This window comes from Lampris incognitus, chromosome 19, assembly GCF_029633865.1.
Source record: "Lampris incognitus isolate fLamInc1 chromosome 19, fLamInc1.hap2, whole genome shotgun sequence".
Classification (NCBI taxonomy): domain Eukaryota; kingdom Metazoa; phylum Chordata; class Actinopteri; order Lampriformes; family Lampridae; genus Lampris; species Lampris incognitus.
In genome coordinates, this window is record NC_079229.1 from 37,506,142 (window position 1) to 37,532,750 (window position 26,609).

Here is a 26,609-nt window from a genome sequence, read left to right on the forward strand (position 1 = left end):
AACCGTTCCAGCTGGCAGGAGATCTGCCACAGAGGTGTAGAACAGCTGGACATGGAGAGGAATGTGAAAAAACAACAGAAAAGACTGAGGAGACACACAACCATGCCTGCCCCCACTAACCCACACTTCATATGCCCAGCGTGCAGTGACACTAGTGGATCAAGAACTGGACTCTTCAGTCACCAAAGAACACACCGTTAATGAGGAGGGACGTCATCATCGCACTCGATGGACTACCAGCAAGCAAGTGTGTGTGTGTGTGTGTGTGTGTGTGTGTGTGTGTGTGGTGGTTTGTGTGTGTGTGTGTGTGTGTGTGTGTGGTGTTTACCCTGATGTGATCAACGAAGCTGATCCATGAACGGTCTTTTTGACGGATTGACGGGGAAACTACTAGTTGTGAGTTCATGTCTGTGACCTTTGACCTCCTCCTTAAATAGGAATATTTGTTCCTTTTACTCTGACAGTGTTTCACATGTGCTCGTGTCCATCCGTTGTGTAGCGCTGATATAAATGTGGGTAATTCAGATTTAATGAGACCCCTTGGAAGGGGTCTGAGCATCAGCAGAGATCCCACCCACCCCGACCATGGACTGTTCTCCCCCTGCCGTGCTCTGGGAGGCGCTACAGGAGCCCCATAGCCCACACTACCAGGCTCAGAAACAGCTTCTTTCCCCAAGCTGTTATCCACCTGAACCTGGCTACCCACTGAATGTCTGTGGATATTTTAAATATTCTGTACTCCACCAGCTCTCTTTTAACTTATTCTAGCTTTTGGTCTTCATGTGTGTATATCTTATACTGTGTGTGGTCTTCATGTGTGTATATCTTATACTGTGTGTGGTCTTCATGTGTGTGTATCTTATACTGTGTTTGGTCTTCATGTGTGTATATCTTATACTGTGTGTGGTCTTCATGTGTGTGTATCTTATACTGTGTGTGGTCTTCATGTGTGTGTATCTTATACTGTGTTTGGTCTTCATGTGTGTGTATCTTATACTGTGTTTGGTCTTCATGTGTGTATATCTTATACTGTGTGTGGTCTTCATGTGTGTGTATCTTATACTGTGTTTGGTCTTCATGTGTGTATCTTATACTGTGTTTGGTCTTCATGTGTGTGTATCTTATACTGTGTTTGGTCTTCATGTGTGTGTATCTTATACTGTGTTTGGTCTTCATGTGTGTATATCTTATACTGTGTGTGGTCTTCATGTGTGTGTATCTTATACTGTGTTTGGTCTTCATGTGTGTATCTTATACTGTGTTTGGTCTTCATGTGTGTGTATCTTATACTGTGTTTGGTCTTCATGTGTGTATATCTTATACTGTGTGTGGTCTTCATGTGTGTGTATCTTATACTGTGTTTGGTCTTCATGTGTGTATCTTATACTGTGTTTGGTCTTCATGTGTGTGTATCTTATACTGTGTTTGGTCTTCATGTGTGTGTATCTTATACTGTGTTTGGTCTTCATGTGTGTATATCTTATACTGTGTGTGGTCTTCATGTGTGTATATCTTATACTGTGTTTGGTCTTCATGTGTGTGTATCTTATACTGTGTTTGGTCTTCATGTGTGTATATCTTATACTGTGTGTGGTCTTCATGTGTGTATATCTTATACTGTGTGTGGTCTTCATGTGTGTGTATCTTATACTGTGTGTGGTCTTCATGTGTGTATATCTTATACTGTGTGTGGTCTTCATGTGTGTGTATCTTATACTGTGTTTGGTCTTCATGTGTGTATATCTTATACTGTGTGTGGTCTTCATGTGTGTGTATCTTATACTGTGTTTGGTCTTCATGTGTGTATATCTTATACTGTGTGTGGTCTTCATGTGTGTGTATCTTCTACTGTGTTTGGTCTTCATGTGTGTGTATCTTATACTGTGTGTGGTCTTCATGTGTGTGTATCTTCTACTGTGTTTGGTCTTCATGTGTGTGTATCTTATACTGTGTGTGGTCTTCATGTGTGTATATCTTATACTGTGTTTGGTCTTCATGTGTGTGTATCTTATACTGTGTTTGGTCTTCATGTGTGTATATCTTATACTGTGTTTGGTCTTCATGTGTGTATATCTTATACTGTGTTTGGTCTTCATGTGTGTGTATCTTATACTGTGTTTGGTCTTCATGTGTGTATATCTTATACTGTGTTTGGTCTTCATGTGTGTGTATCTTATACTGTGTTTGGTCTTCATGTGTGTATATCTTATACTGTGTTTGGTCTTCATGTGTGTATATCTTATACTGTGTGTGGTCTTCATGTGTGTATATCTTATACTGTGTGTGGTCTTCATGTGTGTGTATCTTATACTGTGTGTGGTCTTCATGTGTGTATATCTTATACTGTGTTTGGTCTTCATGTGTGTATATCTTATACTGTGTTTGGTCTTCATGTGTGTATATCTTATACTGTGTTTGGTCTTCATGTGTGTGTATCTTCTACTGTGTTTGGTCTTCATGTGTGTATATCTTATACTGTGTTTGGTCTTCATGTGTGTATATCTTATACTGTGTTTGGTCTTCATGTGTGTGTATCTTATACTGTGTTTGGTCTTCATGTGTGTATATCTTATACTGTGTTTGGTCTTCATGTGTGTGTATCTTCTACTGTGTTTGGTCTTCATGTGTGTATATCTTATACTGTGTGTGGTCTTCATGTGTGTATATCTTATACTGTGTGTGGTCTTCATGTGTGTGTATCTTATACTGTGTTTGGTCTTCATGTGTGTATATCTTATACTGTGTTTGGTCTTCATGTGTGTGTATCTTCTACTGTGTTTGGTCTTCATGTGTGTATATCTTATACTGTGTGTGGTCTTCATGTGTGTGTATCTTATACTGTGTTTGTCTTCATGTGTGTATCTTATACTGTGTTTGGTCTTCATGTGTGTGTATCTTATACTGTGTTTGGTCTTCATGTGTGTATATCTTATACTGTGTGTGGTCTTCATGTGTGTATATCTTATACTGTGTGTGGTCTTCATGTGTGTGTATCTTATACTGTGTGTGGTCTTCATGTGTGTATATCTTATACTGTGTGTGGTCTTCATGTGTGTGTATCTTATACTGTGTTTGGTCTTCATGTGTGTATATCTTATACTGTGTGTGGTCTTCATGTGTGTGTATCTTATACTGTGTTTGGTCTTCATGTGTGTGTATCTTATACTGTGTTTGGTCTTCATGTGTGTATATCTTATACTGTGTGTGGTCTTCATGTGTGTGTATCTTATACTGTGTGTGGTCTTCATGTGTGTATATCTTATACTGTGTGTGGTCTTCATGTGTGTGTATCTTATACTGTGTTTGGTCTTCATGTGTGTATATCTTATACTGTGTGTGGTCTTCATGTGTGTGTATCTTATACTGTGTTTGGTCTTCATGTGTGTATATCTTATACTGTGTGTGGTCTTCATGTGTGTGTATCTTATACTGTGTTTGGTCTTCATGTGTGTATCTTATACTGTGTTTGGTCTTCATGTGTGTGTATCTTATACTGTGTTTGGTCTTCATGTGTGTATATCTTATACTGTGTGTGGTCTTCATGTGTGTGTATCTTATACTGTGTTTGGTCTTCATGTGTGTATCTTATACTGTGTTTGGTCTTCATGTGTGTGTATCGTATACTGTGTGTGGTCTTCATGTGTGTATCTTATACTGTGTTTGGTCTTCATGTGTGTGTATCTTATACTGTGTGTGGTCTTCATGTGTGTATCTTATACTGTGTTTGGTCTTCATGTGTGTGTATCTTATACTGTGTGTGGTCTTCATGTGTGTATCTTATACTGTGTTTGGTCTTCATGTGTGTATCTTATACTGTGTTTGGTCTTCATGTGTGTGTATCGTATACTGTGTGTGGTCTTCATGTGTGTATCTTATACTGTGTGTGGTCTTCATGTGTGTATATCTTATACTGTGTTTGGTCTTCATGTGTGTGTATCTTATACTGTGTTTGGTCTTCATGTGTGTATATCTTATACTGTGTGTGGTCTTCATGTGTGTATATCTTATACTGTGTGTGGTCTTCATGTGTGTATATCTTATACTGTGTGTGGTCTTCATGTGTGTGTATCTTATACTGTGTTTGGTCTTCATGTGTGTATATCTTATACTGTGTGTGGTCTTCATGTGTGTGTATCTTATACTGTGTGTGGTCTTCATGTGTGTGTATCTTATACTGTGTTTGGTCTTCATGTGTGTATATCTTATACTGTGTGTGGTCTTCATGTGTGTGTATCTTATACTGTGTGTGGTCTTCATGTGTGTGTATCTTATACTGTGTGTGGTCTTCATGTGTGTATCTTATACTGTGTGTGGTCTTCATGTGTGTGTATCTTATACTGTGTTTGGTCTTCATGTGTGTATATCTTATACTGTGTGTGGTCTTCATGTGTGTATATCTTATACTGTGTGTGGTCTTCATGTGTGTATATCTTATACTGTGTGTGGTCTTCATGTGTGTATATCTTATACTGTGTGTGGTCTTCATGTGTGTGTATCTTCTACTGTGTTTGGTCTTCATGTGTGTGTATCTTATACTGTGTGTGGTCTTCATGTGTGTGTATCTTATACTGTGTTTGGTCTTCATGTGTGTATATCTTATACTGTGTTTGGTCTTCATGTGTGTGTATCTTCTACTGTGTTTGGTCTTCATGTGTGTATATCTTATACTGTGTGTGGTCTTCATGTGTGTATATCTTATACTGTGTGTGGTCTTCATGTGTGTGTATCTTATACTGTGTTTGGTCTTCATGTGTGTATATCTTATACTGTGTTTGGTCTTCATGTGTGTGTATCTTCTACTGTGTTTGGTCTTCATGTGTGTATATCTTATACTGTGTGTGGTCTTCATGTGTGTGTATCTTATACTGTGTTTGTCTTCATGTGTGTATCTTATACTGTGTTTGGTCTTCATGTGTGTGTATCTTATACTGTGTTTGGTCTTCATGTGTGTATATCTTATACTGTGTGTGGTCTTCATGTGTGTATATCTTATACTGTGTGTGGTCTTCATGTGTGTGTATCTTATACTGTGTGTGGTCTTCATGTGTGTATATCTTATACTGTGTGTGGTCTTCATGTGTGTGTATCTTCTACTGTGTTTGGTCTTCATGTGTGTATATCTTATACTGTGTGTGGTCTTCATGTGTGTATATCTTATACTGTGTGTGGTCTTCATGTGTGTGTATCTTATACTGTGTTTGGTCTTCATGTGTGTGTATCTTATACTGTGTGTGGTCTTCATGTGTGTATATCTTATACTGTGTTTGGTCTTCATGTGTGTATATCTTATACTGTGTGTGGTCTTCATGTGTGTATATCTTATACTGTGTGTGGTCTTCATGTGTGTGTATCTTATACTGTGTTTGGTCTTCATGTGTGTGTATCTTCTACTGTGTTTGGTCTTCATGTGTGTATATCTTATACTGTGTGTGGTCTTCATGTGTGTATATCTTATACTGTGTGTGGTCTTCATGTGTGTATATCTTATACTGTGTGTGGTCTTCATGTGTGTATATCTTATACTGTGTGTGGTCTTCATGTGTGTGTATCTTATACTGTGTGTGGTCTTCATGTGTGTGTATCTTATACTGTGTTTGGTCTTCATGTGTGTATATCTTATACTGTGTGTGGTCTTCATGTGTGTATATCTTATACTGTGTGTGGTCTTCATGTGTGTGTATCTTATACTGTGTTTGGTCTTCATGTGTGTGTATCTTATACTGTGTTTGGTCTTCATGTGTGTGTATCTTATACTGTGTGTGGTCTTCATGTGTGTGTATCTTATACTGTGTTTGGTCTTCATGTGTGTATATCTTATACTGTGTGTGGTCTTCATGTGTGTATATCTTATACTGTGTGTGGTCTTCATGTGTGTGTATCTTATACTGTGTTTGGTCTTCATGTGTGTGTATCTTATACTGTGTGTGGTCTTCATGTGTGTATATCTTATACTGTGTTTGGTCTTCATGTGTGTATCTTATACTGTGTTTGGTCTTCATGTGTATATCTTCTACTGTGTTTGGTCTTCATGTGTGTGTATCTTCTACTGTGTTTGGTCTTCATGTGTGTGTATCTTATACTGTGTGTGGTCTTCATGTGTGTGTATCTTATACTGTGTTTGGTCTTCATGTGTGTATATCTTCTACTGTGTTTGGTCTTCATGTGTGTGTATCTTATACTGTGTGTGGTCTTCATGTGTGTGTATCTTCTACTGTGTTTGTTGTGTTTGTGTGTGTCTGTCTTGCACTGTGTGGTGAAGCCACAGCCCTCATGTCATTTTTAACAGGTGCCTCCTGCACGTTGTCTTAATGACACTACGTTGAGTTGAATTAATGACCAGGTCAATAAAACCTCATTCATTAAACTGCTGCTGTCATGTCCAGCTTCACGTCCTTCACAAGTCAGAAACATGAAAACAGAAATAAATCCCAAGTCAGAAACAGCAGCACGTGGGAGGGGCACGCTATTCCCCCCAGTCCCCCCAGTCCCCCCAGTCCCCCCAGTTCCCCCTCCGAACAGGTGCCCCAACCGACCGACCAGAGGAGGCGCTAGTGCAGCGACCAGGACACATACCCACATCCGGCTTCCCACCCACAGACACGGCCAAGTGTGTCTGTAGGGACGCCCGACCAAGCCGGAGGTAACAGGGGGATTCGAACCAGCGATCCCCGTGTTGGTAGGGAATGGACTGCTACGCTACCCGGACACCCTGTCTGGTGTAAGGATACTGGTTTATCTGGTGTAAGGATACTGGTTTATCTGGTGTAAGGATACTGGTTTGTCTGGTGTGAGGATACTGGTTTATCTGGTGTAAGGATACTGGTTTGTCTGGTGTGAGGATACTGGTTTGTCTGGTGTAAGGATACTGGTTTATCTGGTGTAAGGATACTGGTTTATCTGGTGTAAGGATACTGGTTTATCTGGTGTAAGGATACTGGTTTGTCTGGTGTAAGGATAATGGTTTGTCTGGTGTAAGGATACTGGTTTATCTGGTGTAAGGATACTGGTTTATCTGGTGTAAGGATACTGGTTTGTCTGGTGTAAGGATACTGGTTTGTCTGGTGTAAGGATACTGGTTTGTCTGGTGTAAGGATAATGGTTTGTCTGGTGTAAGGATACTGGTTTGTCTGGTGTAAGGATACTGGTTTATCTGGTGTAAGGATACTGGTTTGTCTGGTGTAAGGATACTGGTTTGTCTGGTGTAAGGATACTGGTTTGTCTGGTGTAAGGATAATGGTTTGTCTGGTGTAAGGATACTGGTTTATCTGGTGTAAGGATACTGGTTTATCTGGTGTAAGGATACTGGTTTGTCTGGTGTAGGGATACTGGTTTATCTGGTGTAAGGATACTGGTCTGTCTGGTGTAAGGATACTGGTTTGTCTGGTGTAAGGATACTGGTTTGTCTGGTGTAAGGATACTGGTTTGTCTGGTGTAAGGATACTGGTTTTTCTGGTGTGAGGATACTGGTTTATCTGGTGTAAGGATACTGGTTTATCTGGTGTAAGGATACTGGTTTGTCTGGTGTAAGGATACTGGTTTGTCTGGTGTAAGGATACTGGTTTTTCTGGTGTGAGGATACTGGTTTGTCTGGTGTAAGGATACTGGTTTGTCTGGTGTAAGGATACTGGTTTGTCTGGTGTAAGGATACTGGTTTTTCTGGTGTGAGGATACTGGTTTATCTGGTGTAAGGATACTGGTTTGTCTGGTGTAAGGATACTGGTTTGTCTGGTGTAAGGATACTGGTTTGTCTGGTGTAAGGATACTGGTTTGTCTGGTGTAAGGATACTGGTTTGTCTGGTGTAAGGATACTGGTTTGTCTGGTGTAGGGATAATGGTTTGTCTGGTGTAAGGATACTGGTTAGCCTGGTGTAAGGATACTGGTTTATCTGGTGTAGGGATACTGGTTTGTCTGGTGTAGGGATAATGGTTTGTCTGGTGTGAGGATACTGGTTTATCTGGTGTAAGGATACTGGTTTTTCTGGTGTGAGGATACTGGTTTATCTGGTGTAAGGATACTGGTTTATCTGGTGTAAGGATACTGGTTTGTCTGGTGTGAGGATACTGGTTTATCTGGTGTAAGGATACTGGTTTGTCTGGTGTAAGGATACTGGTTTGTCTGGTGTAAGGATACTGGTTAGCCTGGTGTAAGGATACTGGTTTGTCTGGTGTAAGGATACTGGTTTATCTGGTGTAAGGATACTGGTTTGTCTGGTGTAAGGATACTGGTTTGTCTGGTATAAGGATACTGGTTCGTTTCGTTTATTTATCTGGCGGCATGTCTACCAAGTCCACATGTGAAGAGTTTGCAGTCCCCTTCAGAGATAACAGCCACTATTAGATCAAGTTTATGTCAGCATCAGCCTATGGATTTCAACACCCAGAACCTTTGTTTTTATGTGAGTGAGCGCAGAAGAAATGTGTCCTGCTTGATGCTGAGATGCTTGGCAAAGTTATTTCCAAATTCAAACCTGCAACCTGTTCTGTTTTGATCCCATTCCCATAGCTTTTTTTACATCAGTTTATCGCTCTTTGGATGAAGATTTACTTAACATTGCAAATTGTTCTCTTCAGATGGAGGTTTTCCCTACTGCTCTCAAGACCGCCATACTTAAACCTCTTCTGAAGAGAAACAAATGAGATGCCTCACTTCTTAGTAATTACAGACCGGTATCCAGTCTTCCTTTTTTAAGTAACATTTTAGAGAAGCTTGTTTTTAATAAGTTAAATGATTTTATGAACTCCCACAATATTTCTGAAACATACCAATCATAGCACTGAGACGGCACTAGTCCAGGTTGTAAATGACCCCGAGTCCAATATGGTTATGAAGAAACGTTCTGTGTTAGTACTACTTGACTTCAGCGCAGCCTTGGACACAGTAGATCACTCACTTCTTTTAGTTAAACTTCACAGTCTGATTGGCCTCTCTGGTACTGTTCTTAATTGGTCCACATCCTATCTTACCGGCAAGCCCCTTGAGCCCCTAGTGGCAAATGTGTGATATTGGGCCACACAAATAAACTTACTTGACTAGACTTGACAGGGAGTTTTTTGTAAGCATAGATGAAAGTTCATCCAAAATCTTTAAAATGAATTGTGACGTTCCTCCATGTTCCATGTTACCTTTAAGTGCTGCCTCTGGGAGCCGTCACCAGGAGCCACGGCAAAACACAAACAGAAACCTTCATAGCTACGCTGATGACACCCAGCTTTACACCGCCGTGTCACCTGGTGACATAGGGCCAATAGCTGCCCCTTTTTAAAAATTACCCCCCTTTTCTCCCCTGTTGTATCCGGCCAATCACCCCACTCTTCTGAGCCGTCCCGGTCTCTGCTCCACCCCCCCCTGCTGGCCCGGGGAGGGCTGCAGACCACCACATGCCTCCTCCCATACATGTGGAGTCACCAGCCGTTTCTTTTCACCTGACACTGAGGAGTTTCACCAGGGGGACGTAGCACGTGGGAGGATCACACTATTTCCCCCCAGTTCCCCCTCCCCCCTGAACAGGTGTCCCGACCGACCAGAGGAGGCGCTAGAGCAGCGACCAGGACACATACCCACATCCGGCTTCCCACCCGCAGACACGGCCAATTGTATCTGTAGGGACACCCGACCAAGCCAGAGGTAACACGGGGATTCGAACCAGCGATCCCCGTGTTGGCAGACAACAGAATAGACCCCTGCGCTACCTGGGCCGCATGCTGATATTTTTAAAAGCAAAGTCAAGACCTTCCTCTGTAGTTTGGCTTTTTGATTAAATTGTATTTATTTGTTAGTTGATGTTAGTCTGCTCTTCTCCCTGGCCTCATCCTTTTACTCTCTAGCTTGTTTTCTACCTTTTGTTTCTGATTCATCCACTTGGGGCTTTACTGTGTGAAGCGCCTCGTGCTACATTGTGTGTATGAGAAGCGTTACACAAGTGGCTCAGTCAGACCCACTTGTGTTATCTGTCAGACAGGTAACGAGGCCGACGGCGGTGTCCTCTGGTGTCTCCCATGGTAACATGGACGGTTTGCTACTTTGGGTCTGGTCACAGATTCATATGTGAGCTGGTCTGAACTGGTCTACAGCATGAGTGCTGCTACAGGAAGTGTGACATCACATCCTGTGCTGCTTCGTGTTTATTAGCAACAGCAGAACAGGTGTGGGGACATCAGAAGCGGTTTGACAGAAACAGAACAGAGGTCACTGGGTCCACGTCAGTCATCTGGGTGGATGATAGACAAGCGGATCGATTTATCAGAAAACCACCACCACCATCAACCCTGATCTCGTCTGAGAACTGAAGTCCAGTCCTCGGCTGCTCAGGAAACACTCCTCTGCCAGAGTAATGACAGGACACATCGAAAGGGGAAGATTTCTGAAATTCTTTAGATTTCTTTATGCTTATTTTTTCATTTTCAGTTCAACAAACGGAATGTAGCTTTCAGACTGATTTCCTGTGAGTCTCAAGACTTGCTGTGACATCGGCGAGAGAACAGACGCTAACAATTCTAAACGAGTACAGAGAAATGATCCAGCTGATTGTCCAGTCTGTGCTGGACTCCAGCACTGGAAAGGAGGTGTGGGTCATCCCAACTCACAGCGAGCCCACACCAGCCCACCCACACCTTCAAACCATGGCCTGCTGGACGTGTCCAGGCTGCATTAAGATGAAGGGGAGATCAGTAAAGCTCTGTCTTGCTGGGCCTGGAACAGGGCTCGTCCTCGTCCTCGTCCAGTCTCTCATTGTTGGAGCATGTAGAACCTGAACCAAAACTTGTCCTCATGCTGTTCAATAATCCAGGTAAGAAAATCAAAGAGGTCAAAGAAGGTTGAATCAGGTCGTGTGGACACCACGTTTATTGAGACACGTGTCGTCATGGCCTCAGCGACCTCTTCGGTGTCAGCGGACTGCCGTCTAGACCGAACTTCAGCAGGAAACTAACACACACACACACACACACACACACACACACACACACACACACACACACACACACACACACACACACACACACACACACACACACAGCGAACCCAATAAACGCTGTGTCCAGATCCACCGAGTCAGCTGTCTGAAACAAAACTGTTTTCTACTTCTCTCTACATCTACTGACCGTCTTCATTAAAACAGATGCAGGGAGTGGCCGGAAGTCCTCCGGTCCCGCCCCGGAAGTCCTCCGGTCCCGCCCCGGAAGTCCTCCGTTCTGGCCTGCAGGAGCTCAGCATGGAATCTGGCTGGATATCTAAAGAGAGACCCCGGGGCTGTCTGTCCTGTATGTCTCGGTTTAGTGTGTCCCCTCCTCCTTCTCCTCGCCACTGCTCCTCCCAAAGAGCGCGCGCCTCCGCGTGCTCCGGTCGGAGGCCGAAAGCACGCGGAGAAAGAGAGAGGTTGTGTTTGTGTCTCGTGTGTCTGTTGTGTCTTGTGGGGGGGAGGGAGGGGGAAAAGCCACAGCTGGTGCGTCTCAGTTCGGCGTGGGGGCTAAATGGGTGTGTGGGCGGGACGGTAAACTCAGCTGGCTGTTTGCCAGGGTGTGTTACGTCACGTTGCCTGCCTGCTTTATTGCCCCGGTCTGTGCCACCCGGGGGCGACCTGGCCGTCCCCGGGTGGCACAGCGGCGGAAGGGTGGGTGTCTGGGAGGTGTAGCGGAGGAATGGAAGCGGCCGTGATGCATCGTAGCGCCCCGCGCGGCGTCTTTACGCACGGACAGCGTTTTTACGCACGACGCGCACGGCACGGCACGGCCCCGGCCTAGTCGGCGCAGTAGGCGGCGCTGACGTGGGCCGTGGCGTCGGACGCGCGGCGGCGGCGGCGGCGCAGCGTGTAGTTGTGTCCGCGGTTGTTGTCCCAGAACTCCGCGCCGTCGCTCCGCGCGTACACGGCGAAGTGTACGGAGGCAGCGCCCGAACCCGGCGGCGCGCGCATGGTGAAGGAGAACCGCTCCCCGAACCAGCCCGGCTGGGCTTTGTCCGCCGGCACGGGCAGCGCCTGCGCGTCCGCGTGTGAGAGCCAGTCGTCGAAGGTGTACCTCACCCCGACCTCCTTCTCAGCACCGCCGGAGTCCACGCGAATCTGCCCGCGGACGTCGAACTGGGAGACAAAGGCTCTCTCCAGGGAGACCCGTTGCGTCTCCACCCTCTGCCGGAAGTCCTGCTGCCCACCAGGATCCAGGAAAGTCGGAACCAGTCGCTCCAGGGCCAGACCGGACTTGAAGCCGGTGCAGAGGTCGTCCAGGGTGTCGCGCTGCGGGAAGCTCCGGAGGCCGGGCAGGACCCCGCTGGGGATGTTCGGTTCGTCCAGCGTGCTGAAGTGCTTGACGCTGGCCAGGCTCAGACCGAGGGAGTCGGCGAACTTGACGCGTTTCCTGCCGGTGCCGGCGGACAGCTCCTGCAGGAGCGCCTCCTGCTCCGGGTAGGCGGGCAGAGACCGGGCTCTCCTCCTGTCTCTCATGAACCTCTCCAGCTGGCGGGAGTCCACCAGGTCGTCTACCTCCTCCTCATCTTCCTCCTCCTCATCTCCCTCCTCCGCTCTGTTCTCCGCATGCAGCTCTCTGGAGTCGGACATTTCTGCTCCGCGCCTCTCTCTCTCTCTCTCTCTCTCTCCCTCCCCTTCTCTCGTCCCCCCCCTCCTCTCTGGAGTCGGTGTGTTCGGAGGAGTCGGTGTGGAGATCCGCCTCCCCTGACGCAGAGATGAATAATGGGACAACGTGTCTCCTCACCCGTGAGGTCACAGATACGCAATCAACTTTGACCTGTTTCCATAGATATTGATTATGGATTGATTTTTTTAACCTCCAGTTTGTAACGTGTCACTGTCACGTCTGCTTTGTTATTGGGAACCCTGCGACCAGCGTGGTTCACACTTCCAGCCAGTTCGAAGCACCATCTTCATGCAGACAAAACAAGTACTTCTCTATTGGGCTGGACACACACATGGACTTGACTTCCGGAAGTCGGGACTCTGTAGAACAGTGAACGTAACGATTCTGACGGGCCAATCACACGCAAGCCAACCCAAGTTCCCTGGACCTGTGCTGTTCAAGCGGCCCAGTTTCTCCTTGTAGATGCTCTTCCCTTGCGTGTGAACACAAGAAGGTCGACCATCAGAGATCCTTGCTGCTGTCTGCATCTACCGTTTTCAGGTGTTTAGAGGCGTCTCTGTCTACCCAGTCCAATCCGAAACTGGACTGCAGACTCAGGATCCAGAACAGACTAAGACACCCCCAGACCACACACAGAGGAAACCCAACAACATGACAGAACTGGGACAAGTCGGTGTCTTATCAGAAGCCGGCTGTACCAGTGGTCCCCCAGCCGGGACTGGTCGCGTGTGGCCCTGAGTCCTGTATTAGTCAGGCTCTTGCTGATTACGTCATCAGAGTCCCTGACAAACTGGCAAGTGAAGTTATACATGAGATGTCTTAGGAGAGCCTGAAAGGTGCTGACTCCTGCAGCCACAGACATCTCACCTGATCTACACCATGCAGCATTCTCACTGCATCGCTATAAGCTACTCGAGGTCTCTGTAAGCTTGCCTTTTATAGTTTGACCACAGGGGGGCAGTATAGAGTGTTGTACAATATGCTTCACACTAACTGAACACATGCCAAACTTGCGTGACAGAGTGCTTGCTTGTGCAGACATCATGCGGCATTGCCTCTAAATATCATCATCATCATCATCATCATCTGTCATGTGTTCAGTAATATGATGTCCAAGATATTTCACCTCATTACACACCACCAGGTTATTATCAGACAATTACAATCAGGAAGTTTTAGAGGACTGACCTCTTTGGTTCTGCAGATCATGACAACACTCTTACTAGCATTGTATGTGATATCATGCTGCACACCGTACACACAACATTTATCGAGCAGCTGCTGGAGACCGGCGCTACAGGGTCATCTGCATACATGATATGGTTCACCAAGACATTACCCATCATGCACCAGTGTTACAGGCTTTCAGCTGCTTGGACAAATCATCAGTATATAGACTGTAGAGAAGTGGAGACAGAGTTCCCCCTCGTCTGACACCACTGCTGACCCCAAATGGGGCTGAAACACTACTACCCCACTTCACTTGCATGGTCTGGTGGGCAGACCAGTAAGCCAGGATTCTCTCAGTGTATTTAGGGACCCGTCTTAGACTCAGTTTAACAAACAACCTTCCATGATTAACACGATCAGAAGCTTTAGAAGCATCAATAAGACACTTAAGACCCGGTGAGTTCTGGCCTCCGTATTTGTTTACAGTTTCCTTTAAGGCATCTATATATATATATATATATATATATATATATATATTATATATATATATATATTATATATATATATAAGTCAGCGCCATGTCTAGCTTTAAAGCCAAACTGCTTATCAGTGGAGGTGATCAACTCATGCCCTCTATCCAGCAGCATTCTTTCTTTCCAGGGCTTTTGGCAGTATGCTGGCCAGAGCTCTAGGCCTGTAGTTCTCTAGGTAGGCTGCATACTTTCCCAGCTTTGTCCTTAATGACCGGCACTAACAGTAGAGACAAGATGGGTCTGGTAACAAGCCACGGGCCATAGAGCCAGTAAACCAGGAGAGGAGCTGGCCTCGCCCTGGCATGGTTACGGTGTTCAGCAGTAACGTGGTCTAAGCCACTTGCCGTGTCAACAGACAGCTTGTGTATAGCTCGGTACACCTCGTGGGACTCGGTCACCGTTGAGTCATCACTCTCTATTGTTCCAGCTGGTGGTGGTGCTGGTGGTGGTGGTGGTGGTGGGGGGGGTTGTTGTTGTTGGTTCTTTAAATTTGTCTTCTTGTTTTTGTCTTCGTGTGTTTTCATCATACCTGATCATTTTCCAATAGAAATAAATGGATGGGCTACTCCCCCTGCCCACAGCTCAGATTGGTCGGTTCGGCCTGCCTGTCTGATGTTTGTGTTGACTCGGTCTCAGAGAGAAATTAACCCCGTTGGACCGAAACCGTAAGAGCAGCGCCGCGTTACGTAACGGAGCAGCGGTCCACGTGGCCAGAGGTTGCGTCACTGCAAGAGCAGAACTCCCTCTGACGTCATCTGCACCGCCATGCTGACGTCAGACTGTTTTCTCTGCCAGTGGACGTGACCCCAAAGAGGCATTGACCCCAAACCGAAGGTCATTCAAACACGGAGGGAGTGAAAAATAAAACCCTGTTTTCTCCCTTCGGCGGCTGACAAGAAAGCAGGACATTGTACCAAGACCCGAGAAATACACATAGAGAGAGGTGATCTCAGCATTTGTAAAAATACTATCATTAATTCAGTTACAGCGAGGAAGTGTCCGAGGATTCTGCTCCTTCAACGCAAGGCAGCACATACAAACACATCAAGGTTTACCGAACCGTCCTTGACTTGGGAATCTGGTCCTTAAAAAGCTTAAAGTTTAAATATGATAATCACAACAGGTTTAGCTTTGGACATATACATTTGGAGGTCTAACGTCTTCCACTGACTGATAGAACTACAGCAGCAGGCAGAGTCTCGTCATTTCCATTCGGCTCTGCGCGTCTCTGTAGTCCGCTGACTTCCGGTTTCTACCGCAGCGGTCATACCAGTTTCCTGTGTGTTGGCCTGCGCTGTTGACAGTGGCGTGTTTTCCGCGATGCCTGCAAGATTTACCACGGATAAATGTCAACCACATGCACACAACTGTCCACGCACTCTCCCCCGCACCTCCCTGCACCTCCCTGCACCTCCCAGCACACGGGGGGAGAGTTTCGAGTTGTACATGTGTCGCTAGGGGGCGCCAGGGGGAACCAGTGCGGGAAGTGGGAGTGACCTTTCCAGTATGAGTGGGGAAGGGTAGCTAATCCTACGGACATCCTGTATGTGTTAACAGTTGCTGGGTATAATGTGAGGGTAAGGACAACTGGACAGCACTGGTTGTAAGGGTGTTGTGTACGGACATTGTGTAACGGGACTGTCTCAGCTGAACACGGAGGAGTTGCCTCGCGCCTAACGACCTGTGCTAGTTGCCCTAATTGGCTTGAGCAGCAGCGTCGTCAGGTGGTGGCGCCTGGCATGATTGGCAGCGGCTGACAGACAAAAGGACTGGGAGGCTGAAGCAGGGAGGACGTGACCCGGACGGCAGCAGCCACGGAGCCGAGTCCACCGGAGGCCTGGAGGCCTCAGCGGAGGGGTAGGGATTTACCCCCCCCCCCTCCTCCTTCCAGATAAGTGCCTATCCTTGTCTCTGGTTGATCTGAGGCCGGGAGACTCGTATGGCTAGCCCGGAACCCTCTCTGGGAGCTGGAACCAGTGGCTGAAGTGTGTTTTGTTTCTGTCTTCCTCCGCCGACACCCTGGATGACGCCGGAGAGACCCGGACCCACAGCATGGCCGACGGCCCAGTCCGCAGAGCCCGCCGCGGGGAGGCGGAGGGAGGCTTGTTTAGATGCACTTGTGACCTCTGATGACGAGTGGTTCCCCTGATCTCCTGCGTTACATGGTGCTCTTACTGTAAGTCGCTTTGGATAAACGCCTCGGCTAAATGACTAGAATGTCATGTCATGTCATGTAATGTCATGTCATGTCATGTAATGTCATGTAATGTCATGTAATGGCATGTAATGTCATGTTTCATGCCAGGAAAGAGCACCACACATGTGATGTTTGCTTTGAGAATGTTGATGGAGAAGTATAGAGAAGGCCAGAAGGAGTCACATGGTGTCTTTGTAGATGTAGAGAAAGCATACGACAGGGTGCCGGGAGAGGAGGTGTGGTATTGTATGAGGAAGTCGGGAGTAGCAGAGAAGGATGTAGGAGTGGTGCAGGATATGTATGAGGGAAGTGTGTCAGGAGTGATTTGTGACAGAAGGGTACCAGCAAGAGTTAAAGGGAAGGTTTACAAGATGGTAGTGAGACCAGCTATGTTGTATGGTTTGGAGACAGTGGCACTGATGAAAAGACAGGAGGAGGAGCTGGAGGTGGCAGAGATGAAGATGATAAGATTTTCATTGGGAGTGATGAAGAAGGACAGGATTAGGAAGGAGTATATTAGAGGGACAGCTCAGGTTGGACGGTTTGGAGACAAAGCAAGAGAGACAAGATTGAGATGGTGTGGACATGTGTGGAGGAGAGATGCTGGGTATACTGGGAGAAGGATGCTGAATATGGAGCTGCCAGGGAAGAGGAGAAGAGGAAGGCCAAAGAGGAGGTTTATGGATGTGGTGAGGGAGGACATGCAGGTGGCTGGTGTGACAGAGGAAGATGCAGAAGACAGGAAGAGATGGAAACGGATGATCCGCTGTGGCGCCCCCTAACGGGAGCAGCCGAAAGTAGTAGTAGTAGTAGTAGTAGTAGTAGTAGACATTAGGGAAGTTAGTTTAGTTTGAATAATCTTTAATAACAGAGAAGTCAGGTTAGTTTGAATATTTAATGACTAGAGGAGAAGTCAGGTTAGTTTGAATAATCTTTAATAAAAGTAGCTTTGCAGCTGATTGCATGGTAATTGAGACAAAACACATATTGATACACAAAATATAGCAAATTATACATTCATGTAATCTCTACAACATTATCAGAGGCACTTTCAAGACATTTGATGGAAAACCAGTTTTCCATCGTGGAATGTAAATGGCAGGATCGGTGCAGCGAGTGAATGCCTTCATGAGCATAAAGCCGTTCAGCCGGTTGGGTAAAATGTGAGAAGTGAATGGCGGGTATTGCGGCTCTGTGGTTGTAGGGGTGTGGTGGTCGTGTGGACTCGTGGTAGAAAAGCATCAGAGGGTACATTCGACGAGTCCACACAGTCTTCTATCCTAAATGGCCTAGTTCTGGGAAGGGTTCTTCTACCGCTGAAGCCTTAGTCGAGCTAAATCAAACACCGCTGGCCTGACGGGCTGCCGGTCTGACACTCGGGGGATTTCTATAATTCAACAGGTGACGGTGATGGCGCCAGCTGATGACATCATATCGGGCCGTCGAGTGCTGATGATGTCACTGGTCATCTGCGGTGTACATACGGTACATCAGTGTGATGGTTGCTGCTGCCAGAGCAGGAATTAACCAGTTAGACCACCAGCTGCAGACCGGGGGACACAGGCAGTTAAATACAGCATGATTACTACCGAAATTATACTTCATTATAACTATATACCTAATATTATAATACAGCTGTTACTAATATCATGTACTCTAGTCTTTCTGTACTGTAACAGTACAAAAACACAGCATATTGTTATGGATAACTTACTAATATTACCAAGCATTATAGCTCTACACTGAATATTACACTATTACAATGCTCCACCTCACTGAACTAAACTACTATACTACTTATAGAATAGCAATAATAACTGTGATAGTATAACTGAAGTATTACCATAATAAATTGTACTTAACTAACTTATTCACCACATGACTTATTAACCAGGCCTGCTAACCACCGAGAAACACATCAGACCAACGGTCAGGATGGAAAAGGCTGCTCGAACATGCCAACTACATAACTCACTACATTACTCACTCACTACATAACTCACTACATAACTCACTCACTACATAACTCACTACATAACTCACTACATAACTCACTACATAACTCACTACATAACTCACTCACTACATAACTCACTACATAACTCACTCACTACATAACTCACTACATAACTCACTACATAACTCACTACATAACTCACTACATAACTCACTACATAACTCACTACATAACTCACTACATAACTCACTACATAACTCACTCACTACATAACTCACTACATAACTCACTACATAACTCACTACATAACTCACTCACTACATAACTCACTACATAACTCACTACATAACTCACTCACTACATAACTCACTACATAACTCACTACATAACTCACAACACACAACCAAAGAACTATTACAACTCACACACCTGTTTAACATACAATCATACATACATACATTATATATATATATATGTGTGTGTGTGTGTGTGTATATATATATATATATATATATATATATATATATATATATATATGAGAGCGAGAAAGAGACAGACGGACAGCGAGAGAGAGACGGACAGCGAGAAAGAGAGACGGACAGCGAGAGAGAGACAGAGAGTGAGAGAGTACCTGGGTTCGTCATGAATAGTGGTCACCAGTGTTTCCTATAAGCAGTAAAACAGAAGGAGTTTGAAAATATTAAAAACATTCATTTTGTTGTCCAGCACAATGTAAAATTAAACTTAACATAGCAGCAAAGAGCACTGACATAAGTAGACAAGATGTCTACAGCCCCCAGTGACCTCCTCTGTTTCACTGTGTTGCAAAGTGGGAGTCACCACATCCATAAACCTCCTCTTTGGCCTTCCTCTTCTCCTCTTCTCTGGCAGCTCCATATTCAGCATCCTTCTCCCAGTATACCCAGCATCTCTCCTCCACACATGTCCAAGTCAAGTCAATTTTATTTGTATAGCCCAATATCACAAATTACAAATTTGCCTCAGTGAGCCATCGCAATCTTGCCTGTCTTGCCTTGTCTCCAAGCCGTCCAACCTGAACTGTCCCCCTAATATACTCCTTCCTAATCCTGTCCTTCTTCATCACTCCCAATGAAAATCTTATCATCTTCATCTCTGCCACCTCCAGCTCCTCCTCCTGTCTTTTCATCAGTGCCACTGTCTCCAAACCATATAACATAGCTGGTCTCACTACCATCTTGTAAACCTTCCCTTTTACTCTTGCTGGTACCCTTCTGTCACAAATCACTCCTGACACTCTTCTCCACCCACTCCACCCTGCCTGCACGCTCTTCTGCACCTCTCTTCTGCACTCCCCATCACTTGGTATAGCTAACCCCAAGTATTTAAACTCATATGCCTTCATCACCTCCACTGCTTACATCCTCACCATTCCTCCGTCCTCCCTCTCACTCACGCATATGTAATCCATCTTGCTCCTACTGACTTTCATCCCTCTTCTCTCCAGTGCATACCTCCACCTCTCCAGGCTCTCCTCCACCTGCAACCTACTCTCACTACAAATCACAATGTCATCCACAAACATCATAGTCCACGGAGATTCAATTGGGGTGCAGTCAATCTGCATAATGATTTGGCACCATTTTACATTGGATGCCCTTCCTGACACCACCACTAACCCTTATGGGCGGGGACACATGTAACGCGCTGGATGCCATCCTACTATTCTTGCACCCATGCCTGTTGCCTGTTTATTTATTGAATTCTCCGGCCCCCGAACACCAAATGGTTTAACCCAACACACTCTCTTGTCACGTACGTGTTATTGCACCCAGGCCCACTACTTGTTAATGATTTAGAAAATGCATTAATGAGTCAAAGGCTGGATGATGATGACACGACTGATTTTGGATTGGGACACAAATGTCTCACTTACCAGTGGTTTGGCAATCAACTCTCTGTCATCCTGCAGAGAGAAGGAGAGAGAGAAAGAGAGATATTAATGTTCATCTTCTCACTTCTCTTTAAAAACTGAAATGGGGGACGTCCGGTTGGCATGGCGGTCTATTCTGCCACGCCACCAACACAGGGATGGCTGGTTGGAATCCCTGGGTTACCTCTGGCTTGGTCGGACGTCCCTACAAACACAACTACAAACACAACTGGCCGTGTCTTCAGGGGGGGAGCCGGATGTGGGTGTGTCTTGGTCGCTGCACTAGCGCCTCCTCTGCTCGGTGGGGGCGCCTATTCAGGGGGGAGGGGGAACTGGGGGGGGGGGATAGCGTGATCCTCCCACATGCTACGTCCCCCTGGTGAAACTCCTCACTGTCAGGTGAAAAGAAGCGGCTGGTGACTCCACATGTATGGGAGGAGGCATGTGGTGGTCTGCAGCCCTCCCCGGATCAGCAGAGGGGGGGTGGAGCAGAGACCGGGACGGATATTATATATATATATATATATATATATATATATATATATATATATATATATATATATATATATATATATATATATATATATATTATATATATATATATATATATATATATATATATATAATCCAGTGAGCATGAAACAGGCTTGTACTGTCTCATACAGGATTTACTTGACTGACTGGATTATTTTGCTCCTTATTTGTTGAGCACTTTCCCTACTGTTGAGTGTTTCTTTTAACAAAGTTATACATAGATATTTAAATATGTATAAAACTTTGATATATATATATATATATATATATATATATATATATTTTTTTTTAGAAACCATCAGTGGCGTTGATAAAAGTGCTCAACCAATGAGGAGCGGAATATCAACATGGACGTAGGAAAACAAGTTTTAATACGTAGCAGTACAAGCTTGTTTCATGTGTCACACACTCCTCAGCTGCTCATGTGATTCAACAAAGAAAACTTTTCTTTGTTTCTTTGTCGAGTGTCTATATATATATATGTACATACACACACACACACACACACACACACACATATATATATACATGCACAGACACACACACACACACACACGTCTCTCACCGGGTGCAGTTCTCCAATCACCATGTGGGCAGCCATCTCATGGGCGTCGGTGGAGTGTCCCACATCTTCAAAACTCTCGGTGGCATCTCCTCCTGCATGCTCCCGCAGCACCTCCTCCCCGCCCGGGTGCTGCAGAACGAGGAGAAGCACCAGCACAGACCACTTTCACATCCCCTCTTGGTATGAACTCAAAACCCATGTCGAGGCTTCCCAGTGACAATGTGGAAGATTTACAGGGGTTGTTTTTTCCAGTACTTCCTATATCTGGTGGACTCAGGTGTGTGGGAATGTGTGGTTTTTGGGGTTTTTTTTGAAGGGGGGTTAATTCTAATTTTACATTTTAATGAGTTTAAGTTTGTGGTCGGTCCCCGTGCTCCTCTGCCACCACATGGTCTTTCTAGATTCTTCTCTAGTTGGATGTTTAACTGAACGTAAAATGGGGATTCTAAACACGGAGACCTGCTAGATTCCCATACAAGCCTGAACTACATGTTGCCTCCATTTGAAGGCCGGTTTCTCAGTATTCTTAGAGAGGTTAACCAACAGAATGTAACTACAGACTGGAGATGTGTGTCTGTTAAGGAACAGAGCTGCCAGTTAGCGACGGACTTGGCTGCACCGTTTTATTAAAGCTTGCCATGCTGTGGTGTGCCGCGTTCTTCAACAACACATACATCGACACCACATGAGCCAGAAACACATCCCTGCTTACTGGCTGCACTTGGGGACACTGCAGAACATGGCTGTGTATGCAGAACATGGCTGTTTATGCAGAACATGGCTGTTTATGCAGAACATGGCTGTTTATGCAGAACATGGCTGTTCATGCAGAACATGGCTGTGTATGCAGAACATGGCTGTTCATGCAGAACATGGCTGTTTATGCAGAACATGGCTGTTTATGCAGAACATGGCTGTGTATGCAGAACATGGCTGTTCATGCAGAACATGGCTGTTCATGCAGAACATGGCTGTGTATGCAGAACATGGCTGTTTATGCAGAACATGGCTGTTTATGCAGAACATGGCTGTGTATGCAGAACATGGCTGTTCATGCAGAACATGGCTGTGTATGCAGAACATGGCTGTTCATGCAGAACATGGCTGTTTATGCAGAACATGGCTGTTTATGCAGAACATGGCTGTTTATGCAGAACATGGCTGTTTATGCAGAACATGGCTGTTTATGCAGAACATGGCTGTGTATGCAGAACATGGCTGTTTATGCAGAACATGGCTGTGTATGCAGAACATGGCTGTGTATGCAGAACATGGCTGTACTTTGACACTATGCAGAACATCACTGGCAGTCATTTGAAGGAGGATCTCTTTTCTTCAAGCAACACTCTAATCCAGATGTGAGTTAAACGATGTGGAGGGAGTTTGCACATGTAAAACAGACTGATCAAACCCGTCTGAAGGAGTTCTGCAACACGTTTTGTCAAATTGCCCAATTTAAATATTCAGTTTCCCATTCACGTCTTGTCACTGGATTAGCATAGTCCATAGGATGTGTCCCACGGCCAAGTTAGTGATTGAGGACGTTATTGTAACCGAGACGTCTGCTCAAATATTTCACTACTTGTATGCTTGTTCATTCTGTGTTGCACAGTAAAACAAACCTCTGTCCTCGTATGCATCATAAAACAAGCCAAATATGTCCTGAAAACCGTTTATCCCAACTTAACGTAAATATTAACGCTAAACACTTTGCTTATCAGTAGCCCATATTGGTACCAAATACTCCCTAATCCTCCCCTTACCGTGCAAATGTAAGACATGAATAAAAACTATGAAACGCTGTAAACCCGGATACAGATGTGCAGCTGTCACATAAAGGATGCAGCATGACAGGCAACAGTCTACTTATTTCATGGGGATTCTGGACCAACTTCCTGTCCAAAGCGCCAGGCTGAGTCCCGCTGCCATGCAGGTGTTGCGTGGTCGTGTGTACCCGCCCGGCGGAGGGAGTGGCAGTAGCCACCAGGCGCAGGCGGAGGGAGTGGCAGTAGCCACCAGGCGGAGGGAGTGGCAGTAGCCACCAGGCGCAGACGGAGGGAGTGGCAGTAGCCGCCAGGCGGGGGGAGTGGCAGTAGCCACCAGGCGGAGGGAGTGGCAGTAGCCGCCAGGCGGGGGGAGTGGCAGTAGCCGCCAGGCGGGGGGAGTGGCAGTAGCCACCAGGCGGAGGGAGTGGCAGTAGCCGCCAGGTGGAGGGAGTGGCAGTAGCCACCAGGCGGAGGCGGAGGGAGTGGCAGTAGCCGCCAGGCGGAGGGAGTGGCAGTAGCCGCCAGGCGGGGGGAGTGGCAGTAGCCACCAGGCGGGGGGAGTGGCAGTAGCCACCAGGAGGAGGGAGTGGCAGTAGCCACCAAGCGGAGGGAGTGGCAGTAGCCACCAGGCGCAGGCGGAGGGAGTGGCAGTAGCCGCCAGGCGGAGGGAGTGGCAGTAGCCGCCAGGCGGAGGGAGTGGCAGTAGCCGCCAGGAGGAGGGAGTGGCAGTAGCCACCAAGCGGAGGGAGTGGCAGTAGCCACCAGGCGGAGGCGGAGGGAGTGGCAGTAGCCGCCAGGCGCAGGCGGAGGGAGTGGCAGTAGCCACCAGGCGCAGGCGGAGGGAGTGGCAGTAGCCACCAGGCGCAGGCGGAGGGAGTGGCAGTAGCCGCCAGGCCCGGGGAGTGGCAGTAGCCACCAGGTGGAGGGAGTGGCAGTAGCCGCCAGGTGGAGGGAGTGGCAGTAGCCGCCAGGTGGAGGGAGTAGCAGTAGCCACCAGGCGCAGGCAGAGGGAGTGGCAGTAGCCACCAGGCGCAGGCGGAGGGAGTGGCAGTAGCCACCAGGCGCAGGCGGGGGGAGTGGCAGCAGCCACCAGGCGCAGAGCCTTTACCAAACCACGTAAGACAGGCGACATAAGGTAACGGCTGCGTTGTTCTCCTCCGGGGGGGGGAGATGGGGGGGGGAGATAAGCATTCGGCTGGCGGCGTGGGGTCAGCTCGGTTTACACAGCACGTCTTCAGCGGTGCGTTACTCCCCTGTGGGAGCGCCTGAGCTCCGCAGGAGCGGGGTCGGCTGGCTGGCTGGCTGGCTGGCTGGCTGGCTGGCTGGCTGGCACGGCAGCGGGCATAGCTGCTAAGCGCGGGTCCCGGCTGCTCAGCCTGCACAGCCGAGCTTCTGCGCGTTTCCTGCTTGGCCGCGCCACGCGTCCGCTTTTCTACATCTCATTCGCCCCACGCGCCGCGAAGGAGAAGCAGAAAGGCGATGGAGTCTTTCCTCACCTCTTCCAGGAACTTCGTCACATCGTACACTCGGTTGTGCACGATGATCCAGGTCGACTGGAAGGTGTTCTGCTCTTCGATTTCCGACAGTCGGTAATACTTGGCACCCTCCTCGCAGTTATCGCTCCTCTCATCCATTTCTCCCTTCGGTACGAAGACGGTATCGAGCCTGTGGACAGCGGGGTACACTGTCCGACCACAGCTGTGTTACGTAATCCCTGAACATATGACGGAGCGGTGACTTGGCACATACGCGGCGACATTTAGCCCAGCGAACAGACCCCCCTCCCCCTCCCCCCTTCCCCCTCTGCTGCACCCAGCTCCTGGCGAGCGGGGGGGCGTAACCCGCTTCAGCCCCTCCCCCTCCGCTCCGATGCAGCCAGTTCCTGGCGAGCGGGGGGGCGTAACCCGCTTCAGCCCCTCCCCCCTCTTCCCCCTCCGCTCCGCTGCAGCCAGTTCCTGGCGAGCGGGGGGGGGCGTAACCCGCTTCAGCCCCTCCCCCCATCCTCCCCCTCCGCTGCAGCCAGTTCCTGGCGAGCGGGGGGGGGGCGTAACCCGCTTTCCTCTTCCGTGCTTTTATTGGTTGGTTTGGTGTTTGTTTATTAGTGGTCGCCCCCTCACTTGGTGTGTGTCCCTGTCAATCATCTGGGGGCCGACCGGGCTAAAGTTCAGAAAAGTTCAACGTGTGTTTATCTCAAGCAAGGCAAGTCAGCGGAGGTTGTGACGAGTAGCCTCACTCCGACGACTGACTTGGTGCTTCTTCTGCAGATATCCGTATTACTTTTATCCAGAGGTGGAAAGCAATGACGTCAAACCATTCTTGTTACAGCATGTGACTATTTCCCCCCTGTGATGGTACTGTTTTGAGTGTGATAAACTCATAGTACTTTTATTTTGACCTGATTGGTAATAACATATTCTACTTCACTATTTTCATTTTGATGACAAAATCTAAATGAAGAATCTGTTTTCATACATCGTAAGTGGTAGTGAAATTTTGTGTTTGAAGATTTACTTTGCCTAGATGAACTTTGTCCACACCGTGTTATTCCAGTTGTTTCCATTGATGTCAGCGAAAGAATAGCTCCTTATTTTACAGCAGCAAAGCAAACGCTATTATCACACCGGCAGATCATACGGCTTGTTTCAGTAAAGTCTTGTTTCATGATTATAAGAGGTTGGTTCTAAAAAAGAGAGAAATGGGGCGGGGGTCATTCTGAAGGAAGAGTATGTCAAGAGTGTGCTGGAGGTGAAGAGAGTGTCAGACAGAGTGATGAGTATGAAGCTGGAAATCGAAGGTGTAGTGATGAATGTTATCAGAGCATATGCCCCGCAAGTTGGGTGTGAGATGGAAGAGAAAGAAGAATTCTGGAGTGAGTTGGACGAAGTGGTGGAGAGGGTACCCAAGGAGGAGAGAGTGGTGATTGGAGCAGACTTCAATGGGCATGTTGGTGAAGGGAACAGAGGTGATGGGCTGGTATGGTGTCAAGGAGAGAAATGTGGAAGGACAGATGGTGGTGGATTTTGTGAAAAGGATGGAAATGGCTGTGGTGAATACATATTTCAAGAAGAGGGAGGAACACAGGGTGACGTACAAGAGTGGAGGAAAGTGTACACAGGTGGACTATATCTTATGTAGGAGGCGCCATCTGAAAGGGATTGGAGACTGCAAGGTGGTGACAGGGGAGAACGCAGCTAGGCAGCATCGGATGGTGATCTGTAGGATGACTTTGGAGATCAAGAAGAGGAAGACAGTGAAGACACAGCCGAAGATCAAATGGTGGAAGTTGAAGAAGGAAAACTGTTGTGTGGAGTTCAGGCAGGAGTTAAAACAGGCACTGGGTGGTAGTGAAGAGTTGCCGGATGGCTGGGCAACCACTGCAGAAATAGTGAG

General features: G+C 46.8%; 2 protein-coding genes across 2 annotated transcripts; both read right to left on the reverse strand.

Annotated features, from left to right (window-relative positions):
* Window positions 1–9,751: 9,751 nt before the first annotated feature.
* ppp1r3g (protein phosphatase 1 regulatory subunit 3G) lies at window positions 9,752–12,976 on the reverse strand. The gene is made up of 2 exons (XM_056299276.1): window positions 11,101–12,976; window positions 9,752–10,924 (listed from the first exon to the last, which is right to left on the reverse strand). The coding sequence occupies exon 1, from the start codon at window positions 12,546–12,548 to the stop codon at window positions 11,736–11,738; it is 813 nt and encodes a 270-aa protein (XP_056155251.1). The 5' UTR covers window positions 12,549–12,976; the 3' UTR covers window positions 9,752–10,924; window positions 11,101–11,735.
* Window positions 12,977–17,404: 4,428 nt separating this feature from the next.
* Window positions 17,405–25,001, reverse strand: LOC130129689 (cytochrome b5). Its single transcript, XM_056299277.1, has 5 exons — window positions 24,716–25,001; window positions 21,454–21,582; window positions 20,358–20,387; window positions 19,074–19,108; window positions 17,405–18,028 (listed from the first exon to the last, which is right to left on the reverse strand). Exons 1-5 carry the CDS (start codon window positions 24,851–24,853, stop codon window positions 17,944–17,946), a joined length of 417 nt encoding a protein of 138 aa, XP_056155252.1. The 5' UTR covers window positions 24,854–25,001; the 3' UTR covers window positions 17,405–17,943.
* Window positions 25,002–26,609: the final 1,608 nt, after the last annotated feature.

Bases quoted from the DNA above. Each gene is read 5' to 3' on its own strand.
- ppp1r3g (XM_056299276.1), bottom strand. From the start codon at position 12,548: ATGTCCGACTCCAGAGAGCTGCATGCGGAGAACAGAGCGGAGGAGGGA.
- LOC130129689 (XM_056299277.1), bottom strand. From the start codon at position 24,853: ATGGATGAGAGGAGCGATAACTGCGAGGAGGGTGCCAAGTATTACCGA. The intron at 21,583-24,715 runs GTGAGGAAAGAC...CTCGTTCTGCAG, and splicing joins TGACGAAGTTCCTGGAAGAG to CACCCGGGCGGGGAGGAGGT. The intron at 19,109-20,357 runs GTAAGTGAGACA...TACTGCTTATAG, and splicing joins AGTTGATTGCCAAACCACTG to GAAACACTGGTGACCACTAT.